This window comes from Anser anser, assembly GCF_964211835.1.
Source record: "Anser anser genome assembly, chromosome: 3".
Lineage (NCBI taxonomy): Eukaryota > Metazoa > Chordata > Aves > Anseriformes > Anatidae > Anser > Anser anser.
Window position 1 is genome coordinate 55302093 of NC_139722.1, and position 23276 is coordinate 55325368.

General features: G+C 36.8%; 1 protein-coding gene and 1 long non-coding RNA gene across 11 annotated transcripts in view; one reads left to right on the forward strand and one right to left on the reverse strand.

Annotated features, from left to right (window-relative positions):
• The first annotated feature begins 6908 nt into the window (after positions 1-6908).
• LOC310897242 lies at positions 6909-12677 on the forward strand. Its single transcript, XR_014582159.1, has 2 exons — positions 6909-10243; positions 12474-12677. It is a non-coding gene; the product is annotated as an uncharacterized lncRNA (long non-coding RNA).
• A 1031-nt stretch (positions 12678-13708) lies between these two features.
• The window catches only part of TBC1D32 (TBC1 domain family member 32), a gene marked incomplete at its 5' end in the record, with an annotated part of 87142 nt that continues 77574 nt past the window's right edge, over positions 13709-23276 (reverse strand). For 7 of the 10 annotated variants that reach the window (XM_083830634.1, XM_083830637.1, XM_083830636.1 and 4 more), the window contains 6 exons: positions 13709-14286; positions 17226-17414; positions 19263-19403; positions 21080-21234; positions 22146-22261; positions 23096-23165. In XM_083830634.1, the coding sequence (XP_083686760.1) occupies positions 14167-14286; positions 17226-17414; positions 19263-19403; positions 21080-21234; positions 22146-22261; positions 23096-23165 (791 nt within the window). In that variant the 3' untranslated portion in view covers positions 13709-14166. Of the gene's footprint in view, positions 14287-17002; positions 17068-17225; positions 17415-19262; positions 19404-21079; positions 21235-22145; positions 22262-23095; positions 23166-23276 lie in introns of those variants that run through there. The other 3 variants (XR_014582144.1, XM_083830638.1, XR_014582145.1) reach the window with 3 other exon arrangements.

The window sequence follows — 23276 nt, forward strand, 5'->3', positions numbered from 1 at the left end:
ACAAAAAAAAAAACCTCACATTGTTTGGTTTATCTGTGCTGATTACAGGCATTAGAGATGCTGAGGTGTATCCTGGAGAGTGTTGAGGAAAACAGGAATCTCCTGCTGGAAGAAACTATATATTGTGGAAGATGGTAAAGCAAAGCAGAAATTTTGTTAGATCTTTTGCCAAGATTTTATATGGAGCATTCAGATAACTTAATCAGAAACAGAATTGTGTATCAGCCTGTGAATATTGACTATAGCTTATTGTATAGGTGGAGGTGTCTTTAGACTGTGTTTGCAAGTCTGCAAGACAAATTGCTGGGCTCGCCGGCACCATACTTCAGAAGTGAATAAGCAGAACTGATCAGTCTGATATCTTGTACTGCACTAATACACATGCGAGTATCATCATTAAAGAAAATTCTAACAGTGAACACTTGAAAGAAATATTGGAAGGAACAAAACTGAAAACAACTTCTAGCATTTGCTGAAGAAGAAGAGTGGAGGGAGGGGGAGAGAGCAGACAAAATGAAGCTGCAGTATTAATTTATACAGATGTCTGGGAGTGATCACCAAAGTATTCTTACTGCTTTGTTCTTGGTGTGGTTTCCATAGGAGGTTGTGGGGGTGCCTTCCTTGCTGCTTTTGAAGTTTGAAATTGTAGCTTCAAATGCAAAATGCCAAGTTCATATTTGGCAAAGGTTCAAACAGGCATTTTAAAGAAAAACTAAGGCAATTATCTTTCAAATGATCTACTGGAAACTCAGCAGGGTTGAACCCATGTTGAAAACAGCATATGCCATGATGGAGCCCCTACCAAATTATGGCCTCACACAGCCTACAGCTCTGCACGCTCCTGCCTGGCTCCTGGAGACTAAGCAGAAAAAGAATGAGTAGAAATGCTACTTAAGTATGTATCTAAACTGCTAATATAATTTTAGGTCAGTCATTAGATATAAAGCTTACACCAGAGAACTCTGGCTTGCAATGAGTGAACTTATTCCTTAAACTACAGTTGATGAGCCTACTTCAGCCCTGCTGTTGTGGGCAAACAGCTTGAGGGGAACTGAAGCAACGCAAATGAGGACTGGTGTCAGGTGCACAAGCAGTGTGAAAAGAGAGGTGAAGTTGAAAAATTACCTATAGGAAACACAGGAAGGGTGCTACCAGTGGCCTTAGACTGGTTGTGAAAAATGAGCCCTTAGAGTTTCTTTAGAAACATAATACATGTAGTGGTAGTAGCTAGTTTAAATTTGTTTTACTGACCTCTTTTGTCCATGGGCAGATAGACTGAGATTACACATAAAATTTAGGTATAATACTGTACAGATTTAGGAATTATGGAAGATTCAAGTGTAAATTTTAGAATTTTAGTAAGGTTTTGGCTGCAGCTTGCATCTTTTGATTAGAGCAAGGGCTTAAAATGGGGTTGGATTCAGTATGGAAATCTCCCTAGCTGAAATTTCAGAGCCTGAAGCATCTACTGAGTTAGATCAGAGATTAGCAGTGATTTTGACAATATCAAAGGCAAATTAACAAAAAGCTTCTTACATAGCTTGGTCCTAATTCCTTTGGTATTGTGGAAAATTGCCTTTATTGTAATATCACAATTGTAAAATAAAATACATTTCTCCTATTGGCATCAGACTGAGATGTGGAACAGAAACTCTTAAAAAAAGAGAATGAGAAAATGTTTCCTATCTGTCTCCATTTTTGTCTTTTTGTCCGGGATGGACCTTGTTGGCTTACAGCCTGGGCTGCAAGTCTGTCTGATGTTGCAAGATGAGTACGTTCTTTGCTCCTGATGGGGTTTGCCAGCACTCCCAGAGCAGACAGGATGGGAGAATAGGAAGAGCTTGGTCTCAGGTAGGCCAAGCAGGGTTTTTAATACCTGCCTTGGGTTTATGCAAAACTCTTCATTCTAAGATGTTTCAAAAGAGATGCCTGAAGCTCAACACACTGTCAGTTTTATCAAAATGGTTCTGTCAAGAAACTGTGAGCTGCATAAACACAAGACAACATTGCACAGAAGGCACTGTTCTACAGTAGGGTGAGAGCTCTGTAGATTTCATATACCCCTTGAGGTTGATTTTTGTTGCAAGCGGATGATACTTTCATATCCATTGGAACTGCAAATTTAAATTCTGATTGTCTCTGTTGTGCTCTGATTATTTTATGAAGGGCCTTGCTTTCCAACTCCATGCTGGCATACTAATTTGATAGTTATTTCTTTTCTAATTTCTTAGTCTCAGACCTAATGTTTACACTCCCTCTAATTGTTTTTTATTATTACATTTACTGTTTTAAATTCTGGTTTCTCTCTGTACCTTAAGTAGCTTGCTGCCATTGCAGCATCTTTGCTACACCACTGTGCACACAGTGTTCACTGTCTGCATTTGCATAATGAGCTAATCTTTGTTGGCTGATTACTTTGTGGAAAGAATTGAACATTTAGCTGGTAATAATTGCAATCTATCAAACTGCACAGTCACCTCAGAAGTGATCACAGTATGTTTGCTGGAACTTCTGCTGAATTTTATGAGCTCTCACTCTCTATATTGATGTCTGACTAGAAACTTTACCTAACATTTAACTCTGTCAGAAGAAAACCTTGGATCTTAACAGGCCAGTTGTTCTGAAACTAATAAAAGCAAGAGATTTCTCAAAAAAAAAAATGTTAAAGGTAATGATGTATCTTAATACAATGTTAGTCTGAGACCAACAGAGATCTATGTACTTTTCCAAGGTGCTGTTTTAAATTATCTGCTCTGCCCTGATATTCACCAAACTCATAATTTTAGTATTTTATTTGCAAGCAGAACACCTAAAGCTTTAATTTCTTCAGCTAGATTGAACGGCTCTAAAGTTACATATTGACTTAACCATCACATCTAGCCTAAAATCATCAATCTGCCTTTTTGCAGAGATGATTTATCAGGTTTTAGCATGGTTTTCTGTGTTCACTGATGACACTGTTGAAGTCAAATTTAGGGGGAAAAAAAAAAAAGAAGAAGAAGAAAAAGCCACCAAAATCACCAATCTAATCTCAGTAAAATTATAATTTGGATTAAATAAGGAAAAGATATGTCAACATTGACCTCTACTACATGGCAGAGTGGCATCTTTTTCTGAAGTGTTTAAGTGCATCAAAGTCCCTTGGACTTGATGAGCAGCACATTCTTTTTCTGACTTTGACTTTTTCGTAAACATAAACCACTGAGACTGTTAGTGGAGTTTAAGGAATTCTTCATACCTTCCTGAAATGTTCCGAAATTGCTCTAGAAACTGCTAGAACAAATACTAAGGAGGAGGCTCTTTCCTGAAGATTTTGCAGGAGCTAAGGTGGAGAGGGAGCAGTATTATTCTCCATGTTGTACAGTTGTGGATCCTTGGCACAGAGAGCTTGTGCCAATACCCATGAAGAGAGAAGCAGAACCAGGAATTAAACACAACTCTTTCTTAAGTCTCTGCTGGCAAAAGACCTTTGAAGACATATATGTAGACTTTCCCATATTGCTCATACATTATTTTTTTTAAAGTAACTACTTCTCAGTTACTGTATTTAGAGCATTCACTTTGGAAAAACCTCCAGACAGATTTCTGTAGGAGCTCTCACAACTTTTAAGCAGTAACAGGCTGAGCAAAAACTTGTAAAACCTTGTGTAAGGAGTTAGTGACTGCAGTCAGGGAAGCTGGAGAAAGGCTAAACGTGGCTGATCCACAGCACACATTGTCTGACCCCACATCACCACGAGCTGACTGTATTGTCATTAACCTGGAATTTGCAATTAATGGTTTGGGTACTTTACAGCTACTGGTTCAAGAACACCCTTCTGCTTCAAGCTCACAGATTCTGTAAAATGAATTCCTGATCTTATAATGTTGCAGTCATTGCATAACTTGCTATCATTTCATTGTTATTTTGTTTTGTTTTTTTAAAGTGTGTTGGGTATAGAAGGACTCTAGGGATACATGCTGGCAACTGTGGCAGTAGCGGAGGAAAAGGACAGTTCAATCAGCAAGCTGAAGTCAAACTACATGGAAAAGAAAATCTACTGTGGATCTCAGCCAGGATTTTCCCAAAGGGTGCTGTGTTGTAGGTGCTGATCTAGCTTTCTTGGTTAGAAGAGGAGAGAACATTTGGCTTTTGCTAGTTTATTGCCTATTCATATCTTCTGAGGGATTCATTTGGAAGACACAATTCTGATTACTTACCTCTGCTGCTCTTCAAAGTCATGTCAAACTTGCTGCTTACAATCCATACCACAAAGTACATTAATGTATTTCTTCAGATCTTTCGAACTTCTTCTTTAATAGCTGAAATTTATAGAAGGAATATCTTTATGTAGGGGGAAAACAAACCATTCTATACTGGAGTCTTGATGGTTTCATTTTCTTTGCTCTAACAAAAGACAGTTTAACTGCACATGACACAAGTGGCTGTGAGGTGATTTTTCCATGTGTGCACACTATTACTCATCATACAGGTTCAGCTTGCAAGCCTGATGTCTCCCCTAGCACCTCAAAAGCAACTCCCACAAAATAAGCGGATGTCCTTCTGTTGTTTTGATGATAAAATACAGCTAGTGGAAGGGTCTGGAAAAAGTCAGGGTGGTGCAAGCACTGGTAGTATATAATATAGGAGCAGGGGGATTGTGGGAGGCAGCAGCTTCCCAGGTTGTTCTAGATGTGTGTAAGAGCATGTCCTTGGAGTTCTTTACTACTCTTTTCCTCCAAGGAGTGTTATCTTTTAAGTAAATCCTTGTTATTTTGGGGGGTAGTGCTGATTGAAAGGGGAGGTGGGGCATGTGAAACATTTAAGAGGTTTTCCTCCTCTGAAAAGAATCTGGAAAATATTTGAGGAAAATTTCATATCAAAATGTTGCAGCGACCAGTTCCGTTATTATTCACAAAAGTGAATGAGACAGCAGCTTGCAGATGAAAGATGATGCTCTTCTCCTCAGCATAGCGTGTTAGTCCTGTACGATGTTGTCAGTAGCTGCTTCCAGCTCTGACCTCGTAGATGAAAAGCAGCTGGCACTATGAAGAACCACAGTGGCAGCCTGCAGCAGCACTGCAGAATAAATCTAGAGCAGTGGCTGTCGTGTGCTGTGCTGAGATTCCACCACTCCTGCACTGCAGGATGTTTTGGAAGCTTCAAGTCTGCTTGCTGCATGTTGAAGGCAATCATTCAGGCTATATAATTAATTTCTCTAAGGGAGAAAGCAATTTGGCTCCAAGTGTTTTGGCTGAAAACTCATTACATTTAATTTTCCTGGGAGTCTAAAAAAGTTGAGCTATCTAGAGGTCACGTTTTCCCCTCCTCTCCATGATCTTAGGAAAATGAACTTCCTAAGAGTATCTGAATGCCTCTGAAGTGATTTAAACAGATGGTCTAACTAGCTTCATGGGTATATAATTTCCCTCAGAAAGAATTCCTTGCCAAAGTTGTGTTTGTTCCAAACCTTGCTTTCCTATGTTCTAACAGGAAGCTTTTCTTTGTTGACATATAGCTGGAGAAAAATAACATCATAACTAAACACCACCCCAAATCAAAGTGAGGAATAAGTTCTTTTGGACCTGAAAGCTTACAGGCACAAAGTGGGTGAGTATACTGGGCTGTTCCTAACATGGGGTTTCACAAACCAAGAAGAGGTTAACCTGAGAAATACTTGTAATACACCTTCTGAGTCAAAATTGTGCTGCAGGAGGTAGTCTTGATAATTCCATAAACTGTACTTTATCTAAACAATCAAGAATTTGGAGGAGAGGGCAATTCAATTAGATGAATGCAGATATGACAAAATGGGCACAATTAGTTAAATGATTACATTCTCTGTGATTTTTTTTCATCGCATTTTCCTGCTTTGGTTGAACCTTTCATCTTCAGCTCTAGAGAACAGCTGACAAATGGATTTTGTTATTAGGCACTCCTTCCCCTTTCAATTCATGTTCATTTTACCAGCATGGTGAGACCCTCAGCCTCCAGGTTTTATTAGGAATATTGCTTTCTTACAGCAGTGACCTTACCTGCAGCTGTGATGCAGAGGGATGCTGCTGTGTATACGGATTGTTGTATTGGCTTATGAATGTCTGCATTAATATAAAGCAACATTTATAAAGCAGAGTGCATTTTAAAAGAAGCTAGTTCCCACAGCATGGATGAATGTGATACCATGATGGGCTCTGACTTAGAAACGGGAAATACCGAGAGCAGATAAAAGCTTTTGAGAGAATAAACATTGATTTCTTTCAAATGGTTAATTTACCTTGGAGGTTTTATTTTTGCTCTGTTCATTTCTTTAAAAATCTACCACAAAAATGCCTGCTTTCCCCATTCATCATTCTGAGGTAGTTTCATGTGTTCTCCCTGTCTCGTTCTGTTTCTGAGCGGGAAACCGACCTGATGAAATATTAGTCAAATGTCAGTGCCCGATTTAACCCCATCTAAACTAATTTTTCAAGTCATGCTGATACCTCCCTATGCACCAGTGCATTTGTATGTTAAGCTTTAAAACTTTTTTCCTTTTTTTCCTGCTGAAACAGAATCAAACAACATCATGCTTTTTCAATTTACTGGTTGCTTGGTGTTGGAGGAATAGAGGTGGTGTTTTTTTTTTCCTGTCAGTCTGCTCAGTATATGAAACTTTTTGAGCAGTTCTTGTTAGCTGAAGCACTAAAGCTGGTACCTCACTCATGATCTGAAAATAAAAGATTTGCTCTGTGTTAGCTTAGAATTTGATCAAAAGTGGAATCTGAAAGCACATGGGCTATGTGTCCAGAAATAACATTTTAAATAATTGGATACTAGGTGCAATAAGCTAGCTTTGAAACAAGAATTATACCTTTTCTATTTAGGTGTAGCCAGTTAATAAATAAAATGCCAGAAGAGGTGTCATGAATATATTTCACTGATTTGCAGAAATGGTACAAATTTTGCAGCTCTCCAAATGACTTCCTTACAGGGAATAAATGCTAGTTGCTTCTTCTGACACTAATGTAATGATGTTATATTTTAAACAAGTTTTGATTTTCCATCTGCTCAGGCTACTTAAAATTGTATCTACAGTTCTACTCCAATGTGGTATATATTGTAATTTGACATGGGAAATTTGCTCCATCATTACCACCTACTGTTAAATTCTTATTTATTTATTTGTTGCTGTTCTACCCCAGATATATGTCCAATTCAGACTCCTTTTGTTGTTGTTATTTACCTAAAATACATCAAAGATAACTGGAAAATATCATATCCCATTTAATAATAAATGAATGCAATTTAAAAAATACATATTCTAGAAATAAAACTAAGAAAAACAGGCTGTGGAACTTGGAACAAATTACATATTTTAGTATGGCCTGTGTTCTAGAGCAGCACATATCTCAAAATACCAGATCTTGAGTGTTAATATCGATCTGATGATTTACTACCTTAAAAGAAAACCTGTTCTAGTGGACAGTTAACGTCCTTGTACAAATAACTATCCCTACACAGGTGCCAGGCCCTCATACCCATGTCATGGGGCTCCGGCTGGTCCAGCTTGGAGCTCACTGCTCCCATGCAGCACTCGCACTCTCCCCTTGTCCCTCCATCCACAACTCCCCCGGACACACCACACGGCCACCGCCTGGTGGCTGGTGGCAGCCAACCCCACTCGCTGCATCAGCCAGCACTGCGGGCCAGGGTGCCTTTCCCCAGCCCAACTCCGGCAGCTGGCGCTGAGGTTTGCTCACCCACATCCAGGTCTCGCCAGGAGTTGGCATTAAGGAGGGTGCAAACACACAGATAGTCAGGAAAAGATTTAATGAGAGAGAAATAGAAGATAGGACAGACTGTGGTGACCAGGCGCAGGGCTTGGCCAGACAAACATACACATAGCCAGCCCTTTCCTACCTATCCCCCTACCTCTTTTCCTTCTGCTCCTGTTTTCCTTACATGTCCCCATTGGTGTGCAGAGCTCTGCAGTTTCTGCACCCTTCCAGTCTGCCTCCCTGGCTCACAAGCGTACCAGCTGTGAAGTCCATGTTGCTTTTCCTGGAAGTGACACCCGCTGCTTGATAGTTCCTCAGATAGTGTGACCAGGAGGTTTGTTCCTTGTCCTTGTCCCCATTTGTGCTTCGTCAGGTCTGTGTCTCAGCATTTTGCTTGTAGTTCCCCCTTCTTTACTTTTCATCCTGATAGGACCCTAAGTTTATGGCATTTACTTAAGTACATCTTGTAGCTCTTTTCTCAACCTTCTGAGTTTTACACATGCTTCCTGGAAGTTTAGGGAATGGAACAGGAATATTTCTTTAATAGTTCCTGATGTTATAAATAGAGAACATAATCTCTTTATTCACAAATTAGGATTCCTTTCTTAGCCACAACTCACAAATTTCTCTGTTGCAACAGTATGGGATTCTTTGTGGATAGCAAACTTGTCCTTGTCCCTGCCTTTCGCAACAAAGTCCTTCATGTTTAAACACGGTGCTAACCCTGGTTGAGATATATGGTCTGGCAGTTGGCTATATTAAAAATCATGTGTCCTAATTAGCCTGCTTCACCAACTGACCCAGATAAATCTCTATGACTTACTTGTCTCGGTCTTTATTTACCACTCCATCAGTTTTCGGGTCATCTGGAAGTGTTCTGAAAGCAGGTGTTAACATTTCTCCCAAATCCCTGGGTATGTTGCGTTTCCTGCCAGTGGTGTGAGTCCTGCTACATGTCCTTGCTCTGGGCAGGTGGATAAGGATAAGCCTGTTTCCTTAGGAGCTGTCGCTTGATATAACCGCTCTCAGTGGTTGTTTTTTAGTAATGATGTCCAATAACACGTCTTGCTGGAAGACGCCCTGACGGTCTTCCCCAGGAGCTGCTGCTCTAACTCACTAGTGAGTGAAGGACCTGCTGTAATCTGAGTCTGATGTTAACCAAAGTCAGCTTCTTTTGAAATCAGTGGAATATCGCTGTGGATTAGCTGGACAGTACTTTGAGAAAACACAAAATGGTTTAGAGGATCTGCGACTGTTTCTCTGTTGACCTAGTGGCTGTTTGAGTTGGACATCTTAAAACAATGAAAAACAATTTAGAGTATAACTGTCTTAACTTTGATCTAGTGTTTTTTTCCTACTAAATGTAAAGGATTTTTTTTTTCTATTTGCTTTCAGCTCTGGTATTCCTCTTGTTGCATGAACACAATATACGGTAATGAGGAAGCTAACTGCTTCCACCTGCAGATCTGTCATTTGAACGAAAACAAGTAAACATTACTTACATTTTGGTAGATGATAGATACACAAAGTTTTCAGAAGTAAAATAACTTGGCAAAAGGCAACATGGCAGACATGACCAGGTGAAAATTATTTCTGTATATTACTGGTTTCATCCCAAATAGCTGAGTCGTGCTGCAGAGGCTGCTAAAGGAGGTGGTCTGGAAACACCTTGTCTTAGGGATAATATAGATGTTTCCAATCAGGTTAGTGTGATGAGAGAGACAGGTGGAGGCAGCAGTGGTTTGGTAGCTCTGTGCAGTAGGAAAGTGGGTCAGGACTGCATAGCTGGGGGATGTGTCTACTTACAATTGCTTTCTCAACTTATTCAAGTTGGGGTTTTATTTAGTGTTTCCTGTGCTTCTTTGTTTAGTTGTTTGTGTGTTTTTTTGTTGTTGGTAATGTTTGTATCGTATTCCTCTGTGTCCCCCCATTCCCCCTCCCCACCTTATGTTTCCTTTAAACCATATTTAATTACACTTGTTAGATATAAGCAAGGAAAAACTTCTTATCCTTCAGTGCTTAGACTTGGGGCATGTTGGGGAGTGGGTACAATGAAAGCTGAAAATAAGAGAGAGAAAAAGACTGAGAGAAATAAGTATGATCGAGATGGAAAGCAGAGAAAAGGAAACTGGAAATATATATAGAGAGATTTAGAGGCAGACAGAAAATGCCTACGTCTTAGTTCTGGCTGTTTATTTTATAGTTTTCCTATGCTTAATTATTTCCCTGAAAGAAATGGGGAGTTGAGTGAAGGAAGAAATTTATATGTAAGCCAGCAAGGCTGGGTGAGGGAGCCTTCAAACCAGAGGTAATATGGCATGTCAGCATGTCTTCAGATATCTCTTGCTTAAATGGTCATTTGCTTTTAGACTGCCCTTGATCCAAAGAAGATGCCAGTGGTTTCCCTGACTACCATCACTTCAAACTCTGTTTCAGTCTCCTAGTACTGTGTGCCGATGTTCCCCTTCTGTTATAAGGGCACAATGGAATTTTATGTTATTATCAGGTACTAATATTTAGTATTTACATTTTCATGCATTAAATGTTTCACAAATACTGTAATGTACCATCCCAGCTCCTACATGGACTGTATGCTATTGTAAGCTGTTTTACAGATGGGGAAACTGCAGCTGATTTAATTGCTGGAGGCAATGTAAAAAGTGCTTTTGCCTGAGTAATTGGGTGCTCAGGGTGTTGGCTTTATATTAGCATTCGACTCTTCTTTCTGATTATTGTGTACTGTACTTCTTTGCATTGATGTGATGCAATATTGATGAAACTCATTGGTATTAAGGGTCAGCTCTGCAGTACCTCTCTCTTTCTTAGGGGATAAGGAATATAAAGCGGTAGCTATTTAGCTGTTAAGAGTCCCTGGGTTACCCAAATGCATAGTACAGGAGCTAATTTTCTGGACAAATGCCTGCTGCTGATAAAGGAATTGATAGCTTTATAATATACCTTAATAACTATCAAAAATCTCCTTAAAAATGTGTAGAATTTCTAAAACCACATATATGTATGTTTCCTAGTGCTTATTCACAGTCTGGTTGTTTGTCATTTGGTTGCTTAGGGAAGTAAGCCAACACAGTAGTCTTATTTTTTAAAAAGATAAATTTTTAAAAAGAGACTGTTATTAAGGTTAAAAGAATAGATTTTATGTGAGTCTTAACATTCTTTGACCCTGGTGTCAGGCAAAAACTTGTTGTCATAATTCTTTCCTCATACTTGCCAGCCTCTTTTATCAATGTAAGTAAGCCAACACAGTTCACAGCAGTCCAAAAATATTTAAAACATTATTTTTTTTTTGTGGATAGGAAAAAAGTTAAACCCATGAACTTATGAAATGCACAGTCAGGAAAACAGAAATTAGTGGCAAAACCTTTGTCAGTAGTGCTCACTCTCAGGTTACATATAATTACAGAAATTCACTGCAGGTTCTAATGTAGTTTTATAATTTGAATGTGTATGTGCTCACACATTCATTTTATCCAGTGAAGTTATTTTTCAAGAATTTCACAGTAGCGTTTAGTTTAACTCACAGTAAAGTGTGGAATGAAATTGGTAAGTCTAAATTCAACACTTGTCATTTCTGTTGGTGTTTTAAAAATGTATGTTTTATTATATCTGAATTCTAATCAAAATACTTTTGAAAATCCAAACATTCTGTAAAGAGAATGTTATTGCAAGTGTCGATAAAATATCAAAATTTCCTTTGTTCTTTAACTGAATAAAGAACTTCTTAATGCTTAACTCTATGCAACATCACCTGGTAAACATAACTAGCATGCATTTGGGGAGTTTATCCTGCTTAATTATTAAAGTAGCTACAGCAGACAGTTGACCAATTATGCTGGCTCTCTATACTTCACCCAACAAAGACTTACTCCTATAAGAATAGAGCTGATAAGTAACTTTTTGCTAGAGAAGCTAAATCTTGTTTCATTTGATAAAGAAGGAATGTCATTGAAAATATCAAGGTACTGAACATCTGATATTGTAAGATACAGAACTTTCTAGGTGAAGTAATTACAAAAAAAAAACCAAAAATCTCTTTAAAGGTAGCTGTAAGAACAGGCTATTTCACCCTGGATTGAAGTAGTGCAACAATTATTTTGGCTGAAACTAGACTGAAATCTGAAGAAATTTCTTACCTGGTAAGAAAAAGATACATTCAGTATTTGGGGATAGGAGGGTGTATACCGATGAAGCCCTCAAAGCAAAATCTCCACTAAAGCCATTAGTTGGTTTATTCCATTAAGTCAACTTTCATCTAAGACTTGCCTACTGACTGTGACACTTTTGAAAGCAGACTGCTTCCCACCTCTAACCAGGAAGATAAAATGATAGTCATTGCCTAATCAAATGCTTGGGAGCCAACTCGTCACACAGGAATAAGATTCCTTAGTGAATTTATTCAGAGTAGTTATGCACCAGTTTTAGAACCTATCCAGAGGCCTTTTGGCCTTTTTATGTACAGCTGTGATATAAAATTATTAATAGACAATCTAGAAAATGTCATCTAGTTGTATTCCAGGACACTTTTAGAAAAGATGGGTGCCCTGCACCAGTGCAAAAGAATATCCAAATGTTCTGAAGTGAACATAGCCTTTAAAACCAGTTCTACAGCTACTGCAGAGTGTCCTGAATCCCAGCGTGACTCCTGAACACTTGGTTTGATGACAGCTGGCTCTATTATGATAGTTCTCACCTCCTTCTTCTTCCTTTCGTCTCCCAAGGTATATCAGATACCAGATTTGGACACTCCAGAAGCCATTATAGTAGAAATTTCCTCAACAGAACAGCCTTTCTTTACCTGCTTCTTCCCAACCGCCACCAATGTGAAGATGCCCTATATCAGATATTACCCTTGAAAAACCCCAGAAAGAGAAAAATGCTATGTAGAAAGTGGCACTACATATTAGCCTAAGAGAGTTGATATAGAGTGGTATGAAATACTGCTGGTATTTACAAAGCATAATGCCTAAAGCAGAGTGAATTGTCAGACCACCAGATTTGTGAAATAATTGCAAAACACAAACCCAGCCTTCAGAACAAAGTCATAGATGATCAGATGTCACAGATGATAAACTACCTCGGCAGATGAGCAGGTGTTTTAGCAACATCACTACTATTACTGAAGAAAGCACAGATGAAAAACCCTTAACAGAGGAGCCCACCAAAATACAGAACTGAGCAAGTAAAATTCTTGCAAAGTGAAAAGAACAAGCAATTTCCAAATACTGTGGAGGGTGTGAGGCAAGACAGGAGAGGAAGCTTCAGCTTGGCAGGTGATTGCTAGGATGTGCTTTATTCACTTTTTCACTGGTAGAGGGAGTAAGAAGAGAAATGAGACATAAAATAATATCTACAGTGACCACTACGATTAGTATTAAGTATTTGCAAAGAAGCTTGCTCTGTCTTGCATATTTTTTTCTTCCCTGGATTAGATATCTTTTTAACAGTTATATAACGTAATATAGAAAATAAAGCTGTTAGAATGTTCACTCAGCTGCCCACTGACATCTAAAATCTATCCTAGAGCAAACGGGATACAGTGCTCTTCAAGAAAACACGTTTCCTCTGAAACTGAATTTCAATCAACTTCAACAACTTTAAACTTTTACCTACATTGCACCAGTGTTAGAAAACACAGCTTTAATTCTAGCAGCCTTAATTCTTGCATTTCACTGATGATGAAAGGGAAGTGTAGATGAAACTTTATATCAGTGTTTCCCTGTTTGAATGAAATCAAAATCTTTAAAGATGATTATTTTCAGAGATATGAAAAGCAGGCTACTTAGGGACTTCTCATTCATTTATGCATACCAGAATTATATGTTACAAATAAATCATTTTATGTCTTAAAACATCTATTAAAAAAAAAAGGGAATATCAGTCTTGTTTCATTGCATCCATTTGATCACTCTTTTCTCAACCTTATCCACAAAGTCAGAACGGCTGTGTTCAGAACGGCTGTGTACAGAGAATTTATTTTTCATTTGTTCAGTTCTCATGCATATGAATACATACTAACAGTTGCTTCTAAGAAAAATCACTTTGTCAGACCCTTACAATATATGAAGTTTTTAGGACTGTGCTACAAGGATATGACAATAATGAATTGATCTGGAAGCAGGTTCTAGGCATTTTAAGACACTTCCAACAATCTACAGGTGATTTCTGAAGCGGCTTTCTCTCAAATAAAAATGAGGCTATGCATATAGCCTGTCTGGGAAAATGTGATTACTGTAAGTCATCCAATTTAAATGAAGTCCTTTTGCAAAAACTATATTCTGAAAAACCTCCTTATTTATTTTACAGTATATACATTTACACAGCCTGACTTATATTAGTGCAGATTGATGTATCAAATAATCAGTATTCTTTTAAAGAATGTAACAAAACTGGGAAAAGTCTATCCTGCTTGATCTATGTATTATGTACTCTGATGTTCTTCATGTCTTTCAGCAGCGCTGGTCTGTAGATCAGCTCCAGGCTTTCCATGTATTCTAGATAATCACTCACTCGAAATCCATGGAGTGCTTCTTCCTGCACAAATACACACAGAGAACATTTATTAGATAAGAAAAAAGATGCATGACTCAAATGTAATGAATTCCAGGCTGCCGAACAGAGTTAGTTTTGTTCTGCTTGCCATGGCTTGAGTACTTAAAGTACACATATGTTAATATATTTAGAAATAAATAATCAGCATATCGGTTCCAGACGGTACTTCCAGTAATTCCTTAACTCTTGGTAACAAATAGTTTTTTCACACAGGAGTTGTTCATCTTTTTTGGAAAAATCATCATTTTTGGAAAGTATGACATATGAAGATTTTGAATGAAAATAAATTATGAATAAATGAATAAATCATGAATAAATATGAAATAAATAATGAAAATAATGAAAATAAAGCGAGCTTTAAAAAGGCAACATCAGGTACTAAAATATTCTTGTAAAGAAAAAGGCATAACATCATCTTAATTCACAGCAAAGTTGTCTCCACCTTCTTTCTTTATGTGCAAATGAAAGTATGTTTATATACTAAGAAAAATATTTGTTTTTAATTTTACCAGTTAGATGTAACTACTCATTAGATAATAGCAACAAAGGTGTATTGCTATCAGATCATCATTTTTTCATGAAATATAATGCAGGTTAGAAGCTTGAAAACAAATTACCATCAGTTCTTTGAAGGAAAACAGGCAACAGGACTTCTTCATATAGCAAGTGACCACTGCTAGTATGAAGTTGAAGATGTGACATTACTTAAGAAAATATAAAATGAATACTCAAAGTTTTTTTTATTATTATTTTTTCTTGTTTTTTAAACTTGGATTATGTTCTTAGAATAGTTTAGCCTTCTATTTTTGAGCGAATTGCTCCGTTACAACAATTAATATTTATGAATGCTGTGCTAAGAAATTACAGGCTAAAACTCAAACCTAAATTTTCGTATTTCAACAAAAGGGTAACTCACCAACACCTTCGCAAGTGTTAAACCCAGGTAACCCTACATGAAGCCTATATTACAGATGAAATTGAATAAAATGACAGAGTGATTTTTTCTTTTTTAGCTAAATTAAGAGCTATCAAAAGCAAGATTACAGTGAAAGTATGTCATTAACTCTTCTTTTTCTGCAGTGCTCTCAATGAATTGTAAATACTCCAGTAATGCATTAATATGCAGTATTTCTTACTAATACAACAGTACCATGACAAATCTCTAGTCTGTTTATAGTACGGGTGACAACATACAAATTCTCTTATACAATTTACATCAACTGTTGTGATTGATGCCATCAAAAGTAAGTAGTTTTTAAGTTATATTGACCAAAACCAGGTCAAACAAGCTGATGTACTCATTAGACTGTATACCAAACATTTTTAAGAACAATGACTAAGCTAACATATTGTTCATATTTAGAATAGTTCAGTTGGAAGGGACCTATGCAGATCATCAGCTCCAACTGCCTGACCACTTCAGGGATAACCAAAAGTTAGCACAATACTAAGGGCATTGTCCTCATGCCTCTTGAACACTGACAGGCATAGGGCATCAACCACTTCCCTGGGGAGCCTGTCCCAGTGCCCGACCACCCTCTGGGTGCAGACCCTTTCCCTAACCCCCAGCCTGACCCTCCCCTGTCCCAGCTCCATGCCATTCCCTCGGGTCCTGTCGCTGTCCCCAGAGAGCAGAGCTCAGCGCCTGCCCCTCCGCTCCCCTCGTGAGGGAGCTGCAGGCCGCCATGAGGCCTCCCCTCAGCCTGCTCTGCTCTGGGCTGAACAAACCAAGGGGCCTCAGCCGCTCCTCACGTCTTGCCCTCCAGACCCTTCATCATCTTCGTAACCCTCCTATGGACACACTCTAACACTTTTATGTCCTTTTTATCCTGTGGTGCCCAAAACTGCACACAGTGCTCGAGGTGAGGCCGCACCAACGCAGAGCAGAACAAGACAATCCCTTCCCTCGACTGGCTAGACATGCTGTGCCTAATGCACCCAGGATATGGATGGCCCTGTTGGCTGTGACAGCACACTGGTGACTCATATTCAACTTGCCATTGACCAGAAATCCCATATAGGATCACAAAAGAAAAATAAACAAAACTGCACACATACTCACTCTGGAAGTTGAAATAACCCGAAGGATGAATATTATTGTATCAGAAGAATTGCACAAACAACTTTCAAAATCCAGAGCTGCCACAAATTTAACAAATTCATTGAATTAAAAGTCTACCATTGTCAAATGGATGTAGTTATATCCAAAATAACCATAATTAAACCAGAGATCAAAGTCACTGATTTTGCAATGACTTGCTGTTAACTGATGACTTCATTTTAATGTAAAGCTTAGGTGGTATCAAATATATTATGTCAAGATCTTGCCAAAGGAATATGTATCGGTCTCATCCCGACTTACTTATATATACTCAGCACAATAGAAAGAAAGACAAACAACAAATCTTAGATTCCAAGTTGAGTTCACCGTTTTTTCCCGATTGCTGTGCTTTTGCTTTAGTATACTGGCAGGATGCAGTTGTCTATTATCTAAGAAAGGCTGATTGTATAGTAATTGGCATGTGTTCAGAATAACAAAGATCACTGAGCTTTGTGCCACATCTCTTCAGGCTTCAGAAGGAGACCACTGCGTAAACCCAACCTTCTGAAGAATATGTACTTTAATGAGATCAGGGCCACATATACGGAATTGAATCAAATGCCCTAGTGACTTAATGCGGCTATTTAAGTTGCTTACAAGGAGAGGTGATCAGGACAATATGCAGGAAAACCATTCTCTGGAAAATACTAAACCACAATTTCCTGCCAGGAAGAAAATAAAATTAGTGTTATTTCACTCAGTTAAAATCAATAGGTGAAATTCAGTAAGTGCTTAAGATTAAGTAGTATATTAATTTTCAGTATAGAGAGTTTTGCTTCTCTTCAGCAATTGAAAAAAAAATTCAAAAAGAAACCCTTACTTTAAGAAAAACCTGAAGATCTTGGGCTTCAGTATGCTTCAGGATGTCTTGCTGTAGGTGTCTGAACACAGAAATACACATATATACCTGATAATCAGGACCAAGGAAAATACATGTAGCAATGTAATGACAGATCTCACTCCAGTCCATATAATTCCAGAAACATTGAGTTATCCATTGCAGACAAATCTAGGTGAGAATAAAATTATAATTAAATTGCTGTAGATATTCAGTCTTAATTTATCAGTATTATCTCCTAATTTTTCTGTACGAATGCCCTTTTCCTATAACATTACCCTACTTACAAAAATAAAAGGGATAAAAGTACAAAAGAGGCCAAGAATCACTTTTTCTTCCCCAAAAGAACACAGCTTCGAAATAGTTTCACTGAGTTATGCTACATCTCACACCCTGCTTCTGTTTATATCATATCTGTTCATATCATTGTACCTGAATATATGACAACTGTTGAGATTGAGGCATAAAACTTCAAGTCCAGTGAAATACAAGGTGATTTTTCTTTTCTTTCCTTTTTTTTTTTTTTTAATGTGGTCAAGAGAGTAATGAGGGTGATGAAGGTGTGTGCAATATAGGTTTTCCTTTAAATTGAAGTGTTTTTTGCCTTATAAATGAATGTTAGGCCCTTCCTTAAGATACCTTTTCATTTAATGAAGTGGGGATGGAACACATTTAGAAATTCCTTTTTCCAGTTCTAAATCAGATTGTATTACAATGTGTACAGCACATTTCGTTTAGTTCTAGACCACAAATCTGTTAATCACTCCTTGAAGTATTTAAAAATATGCAGCAGCAAAGTACCAAGATTCCAATCAGATGAAAAAAGCCATACTCTAGGCATTACATCGATATCTACTTTCAGGTATTTATTGATGCACATTGGCACTTAAATACATTAGAGTTGTTTTCACCACTCAGGGTTTGTTTTTAACCTCCACTAAAACAGCAAAATCACAGATAGCAGATACAGTGGCACCCACCAATAGCACTTCAGTAACATGCTCAATGAAAAAAAACAAATTTGTTAGCAGTTTAGAATTATAACTAGTTTATTACAAATTGAATGCAAACAATGAAAAAAAGTACAGAATAAGTTCCCAAAGAATAGTCAAGAAAGGAATGACCATCTCCGCATGTTTTCCAATGCCAGAACAGGAATCTTATTATAGGCACCTCATTATTCCTACGTTGAGATAAAATCCCTTATTTGTTACTCTTCTCAAAAACCAAATCCTAAACTGACTATTTAAAGTTGTCATCTGCCCCCTCTTACGCTGCAAATCTTGGCAAAAGGGAATTTTAAAGGCATAAGATGAAACATATTTTTCTTGCCTTGGAACAGAAGTAAGCTCTCTTACTGCAGTGAGATATCCTATGCATTGGCATGAAGCTGTTTATGCTGAATTCATCATGACTGTAGTCTTTATAAGCAACATTCTGTACATAGAATTCGGTATTTCCAAAGCACTGTAGTAAGTACGTAAAATAAAAACTAACTAAATAAAAACTAACTAGAGAATATTCTTCTCTAGTAACATTTCATTATTATAAGTTTTTGTTTTGTTTTATCTTTTTTACCTGATTGTAATAGTTATGGTAGTCCTTAAAAAGTATTTTTTGTTCTGATATCAACTGAACTGCTTTCTGTTACATACCTGTCCCAAATTTCTCATTTCCTCCCCATGGAAAACATTGAAAATTATTCTGGGGAATAATATACTCTAATTTTTTTAACGATAAATCTGAGTTTTTAGTATCTCACTTTTATCAGATTTTCTGCATGAACTTGTAATGGAAGATCATCAGTTGCAGTATACTGTCATTACTCTACAGAAGACAGTTAATATTTACGTTAAAATGCCCTAAGTCACTATGCATTCAACAATCTCTTATGCTGTTTCAGAACCACCATGCACGTGTATAGAAAAACCATAGTAGTTCCAACTTCAACTCTGAACATCTTTGATTTTGTGGATTTAAACCAGGAAGTTGATGATACTTTGATATTTCATCAGTTACCTGGGACGGAGCAAAACCAGCCATGTGGAAGGCAGAGGAGACAAGTGGTAACTCAGCTTTCATCAACATCTCAACATAGTGTGCACTGCAGAAATAGACTGGATGGATGCCAGATTCCACTGTGGTAATAGGCAGGTGCACCTGATTAACAACAAAATTGGGGAAAATGGTTACAGATCACAGAAGTGTGTTACTTTTTTCTGAGAATAATATATAAAAATATATACACTTGTAAGGTAAGTCATCACAATTATTTTAGAGATAGGAAATAAAATAAGCAAATATGGAAAAAGATTGCATTGACGTCTTGCGAAACATGTAGGTAAACTAAAGAAAATCCAAAGCTAGAAACTGTTATAAAACATATATTGACTAATCCTTTGCATTAACAATCTAAGTCTTTATTGCATGTATGCTTTAATTCTCAAAGTGGGGAGGGAGAAAATGTTGCTGCATTTTAAACAAACAACAATAACAACTCATTTTTGTTGGATTTTTTTCCCTTTTACTAGTGGATAAAAAGTGGAACTTCTGCTGTATTTAAAGTTGTTTTCTATGTGCATGTTTCTTTGCAGTATGTGTGGTGAGTATGAGTGAAATTTTTTTTTGTGCTGCAAAAGGAACAGAGGTTATCATTATGGAAAGCTTTGGGTGTCGGTGTTTGGTTTCTAGGTAATGAATCTTTGACTTAGTGCTAGAAGGTTAGTGCACATCCTTTGGAATTTTCCACCTTCCTGAGGCAGTAAGCATTACAGTCTAATGGCTGGATAATTCCTCATTTATGTTTTGACGTTTTATTTTAGTTTACATTGTGGAAATTATGCAAATAGGTTAATTATTCAGTTTTCTCTTTGCTTCTTCAAGATATATTGTGAAAGAGAAATCATTTAGGTATTTAGAAGGAACATTAGTACTGCAGCAACTTTGCAATGCTGTCTAGCTCTTGTATGGAAGAAGACACTTAAATTCTCAGCACTGATGATGTTCGGCACAATTATATTCACATAATGGAGCAAAATTTAATTGTGTCAGAACAGCCTCAGGGCTGGCCTTGGCGTTGTGAGTAGAGTAATACAGTCATTGCAGGTGAAAAGACAGACCAACTCGTCTTAACAGAGGCTTGCATACAGAAGAGGCACAAAATCTAAATGGTGCATCCTATGCCCCAGAATTCTGTAGTAAAGAAAAAAGTTGTTTGATAATTTGTGGTCAAAACATTCAAGACAATGTGAAAATGTATGAAGTCAAACTGAGAGATGAAAGATTTTTGTTTTACATAGATGATTCCACATGCAATCAAAGATGGAAATCATGCTGCCTATACTACAAACTTGATCAAAATACTAATAATTTCAAATTGCAAAGCATTCAGAATTTGGGCATTCAGAATTCAGTAATAATTCTTCATAATTCTTCAAATTTAATAAATACATTTTAGTGTTTTTAATCATAAAACTGAGTTTTACTGAAAATCGGATAAACTTCACATTGTAATAATACTACTACTAATAAAAGATCTTGCAACAGTATTGCAACCTTTCTACAGAATTTGATGCCACAGACAAGGTTTATTTTACTGTCAATTTTAAAACTTGGTAACATTGCCTTTACCATCAGTCCACCTGTTATTTCACTACTTTTAAACAACCATTTGAGCAAATCTGTATTTTTCTGAAAAAAAAAAAAAATCAGGGTTATGCATTCAGTTAGAGGGCTTTAATGAAAACTTAATGCAATTTAAAAAGGGGGCAAATTGATAACATGTATTTTAACTTTCAAAATTATCTTTCAGAAAGGATCAGATTTTAAATTCTTACAGACACATGCAGTCTTGGTAGCCAGAGAAATGCGGAAACAAGAAGACGAGAAAATTGCTGAAGAAACGTTAGAGTCTTCTCCCTGTCCCCGGACATTATGAGGAACACAGAAGATGCAAACCAGTCATAGCCAGCATAGCGTCTCTGCAAGCAGTCTGCATAAAAAAGTTAAGGAACTTGGCCAAAAAACTTCTTTGCACTGCCATGCAGGAATTGCAGCCTTCCTCATTCCTCAGGTCCAAACATACAGAGTTAAGAGCTTGTTTGTTACAGATGGAACAAAGGAATATAGCTGCACAGAAAGCAGCTTTCTAGAGACACACCCGTCTCTACAACTGAATTAAGAAAAACGATTTAAGCCGTTTTCCCTGTAGTCTACTCTTTTCCAGTCCATAAGTAAATGATCCAAAACAGGAAAAAAACACCAAAACCCTAGAGAAATATGTAAATACAAAACCCTCACACCAAAACAAGTGTGTCTACAGTACAGGAACAGAGAATGGTAGGGGAAGAGGAGGAAAACAAGAGTTGTAAAGATTAAGGAAAAAAAAAAGTAAAATAAAAGCTTTCAAAAAAGAGTTAAAGTATATTCTGACTAATATACCTGAAGTATATTTTAATAGAGATACATTAAGTCTAATGTTTGAAGAAAAAAGCTTATTGGAAAGGGTTATCGTTATATTAAAAAAAATAATGTTCTATAGTACGTCTAAAAGAGTCAGAAGTCAGAACATTGGTACTGTGGGAGTACCACAAATATTTATTAATGCTCAAAGGTACATTGCTTCAGACTCTTTAGCATATACAGAGATATTGACCCTACACCAAAAAATTTTATGACAAAAATGAATGAGACACAATTTTAACAAAATATGGAACAGAATGACAAATATTTTATGGAGTGCATTGGGTGTGCATTTTAACTTAACAAAATTTCAAAGAAAGTGCTTTTTTCTTCTGCTTTCAGTATATATTACACATATAACACCACCATCAAAAACCCAAACTGAGAGCTCAAATTCCGATGGCGTTCTTAGGCAATACAACTTGCAATCAAGAAGGATACAAAGTGAGGATACCACAGTTGTCTGCTGTTGTTTCAGAAATTGCTCACAATTCATTAAGATGAAGAACAGATCATTTTCAGCATGTTCTTTTAACAAGTTCAGGTATTTTCCATATCTATCACAAGAAGTTAAAAACTGAAATTGCTTAAGTACGTTAAAAAAAAAAAAACTAAAAAGCAAGAACTCATACTTAATAGGTCTATAAAAGTTAAGCAGTCATAGCATTGATCATCAAAACCACAATGTTGTAGATATATAAAAAATGGTTAAATAAAAGCTATGGTTCTTCATTTGGGAATGACAGACTATTCTACTCAGTGTTACAATTTCTTACCCAAATTCCTTGTAATTCAAAGTTTTAGCAACTGTGATGGGAAGGAGCAAGAAGTCTATCTAATGATACGTGACTCATTTTCTTCATGTACATTGTTTAGAATTCCATCTAAGTATATTTTTATATGTAATTAAAGTATATTTTATATGTAACTATTGGCATCAGAATTCAAATATTAATGCTAAAGAAAACAATCTGTGGAAGTACAGCCACATTAACTTTTCTTTCATCATAGCTCTGCAAATTATGAGCAAAATAAAATGTGTTAATGGCATATAACTAAGCTTAGCTAAACAGAACCATTTAGAGAAGTAATGTGAGAAGGAAAAGAAACATAACTCAGGATAATGTAATTTAAGCGGTAAATCTTACTAACAAGTTACAATTAGCCTTTGCAACAATCAAGGACAATAACCTATATAATTTGTAAAGATAATTTAATTATGTACTAATACCTTTTTTATTCTGAAAGTTAGAATTCATTTTCTCAAAAGATTATCTTTAGATTTAGATGGCATAAAACACTGAGTTAATGGATTAAATATCATTAAAGTCATTCTGTGAAATAAAACAAATTCTAGAAATACACTAGGGAAATATTTTAATACCGTGTACCTGACTGTCATTTCAACACCAAGCTGCTGCACAGATGAAAGGCTTTCCTTCTTCACATCTGCATCCATGGCTAAAACAAAAGAAAAATATAATAAAGTATTATGAAAAATATGATGTAAACTGAATACTAATGTAAAGCTGCTATGTACAGATACTAATTTTGGAGATCTGTTTCATATTT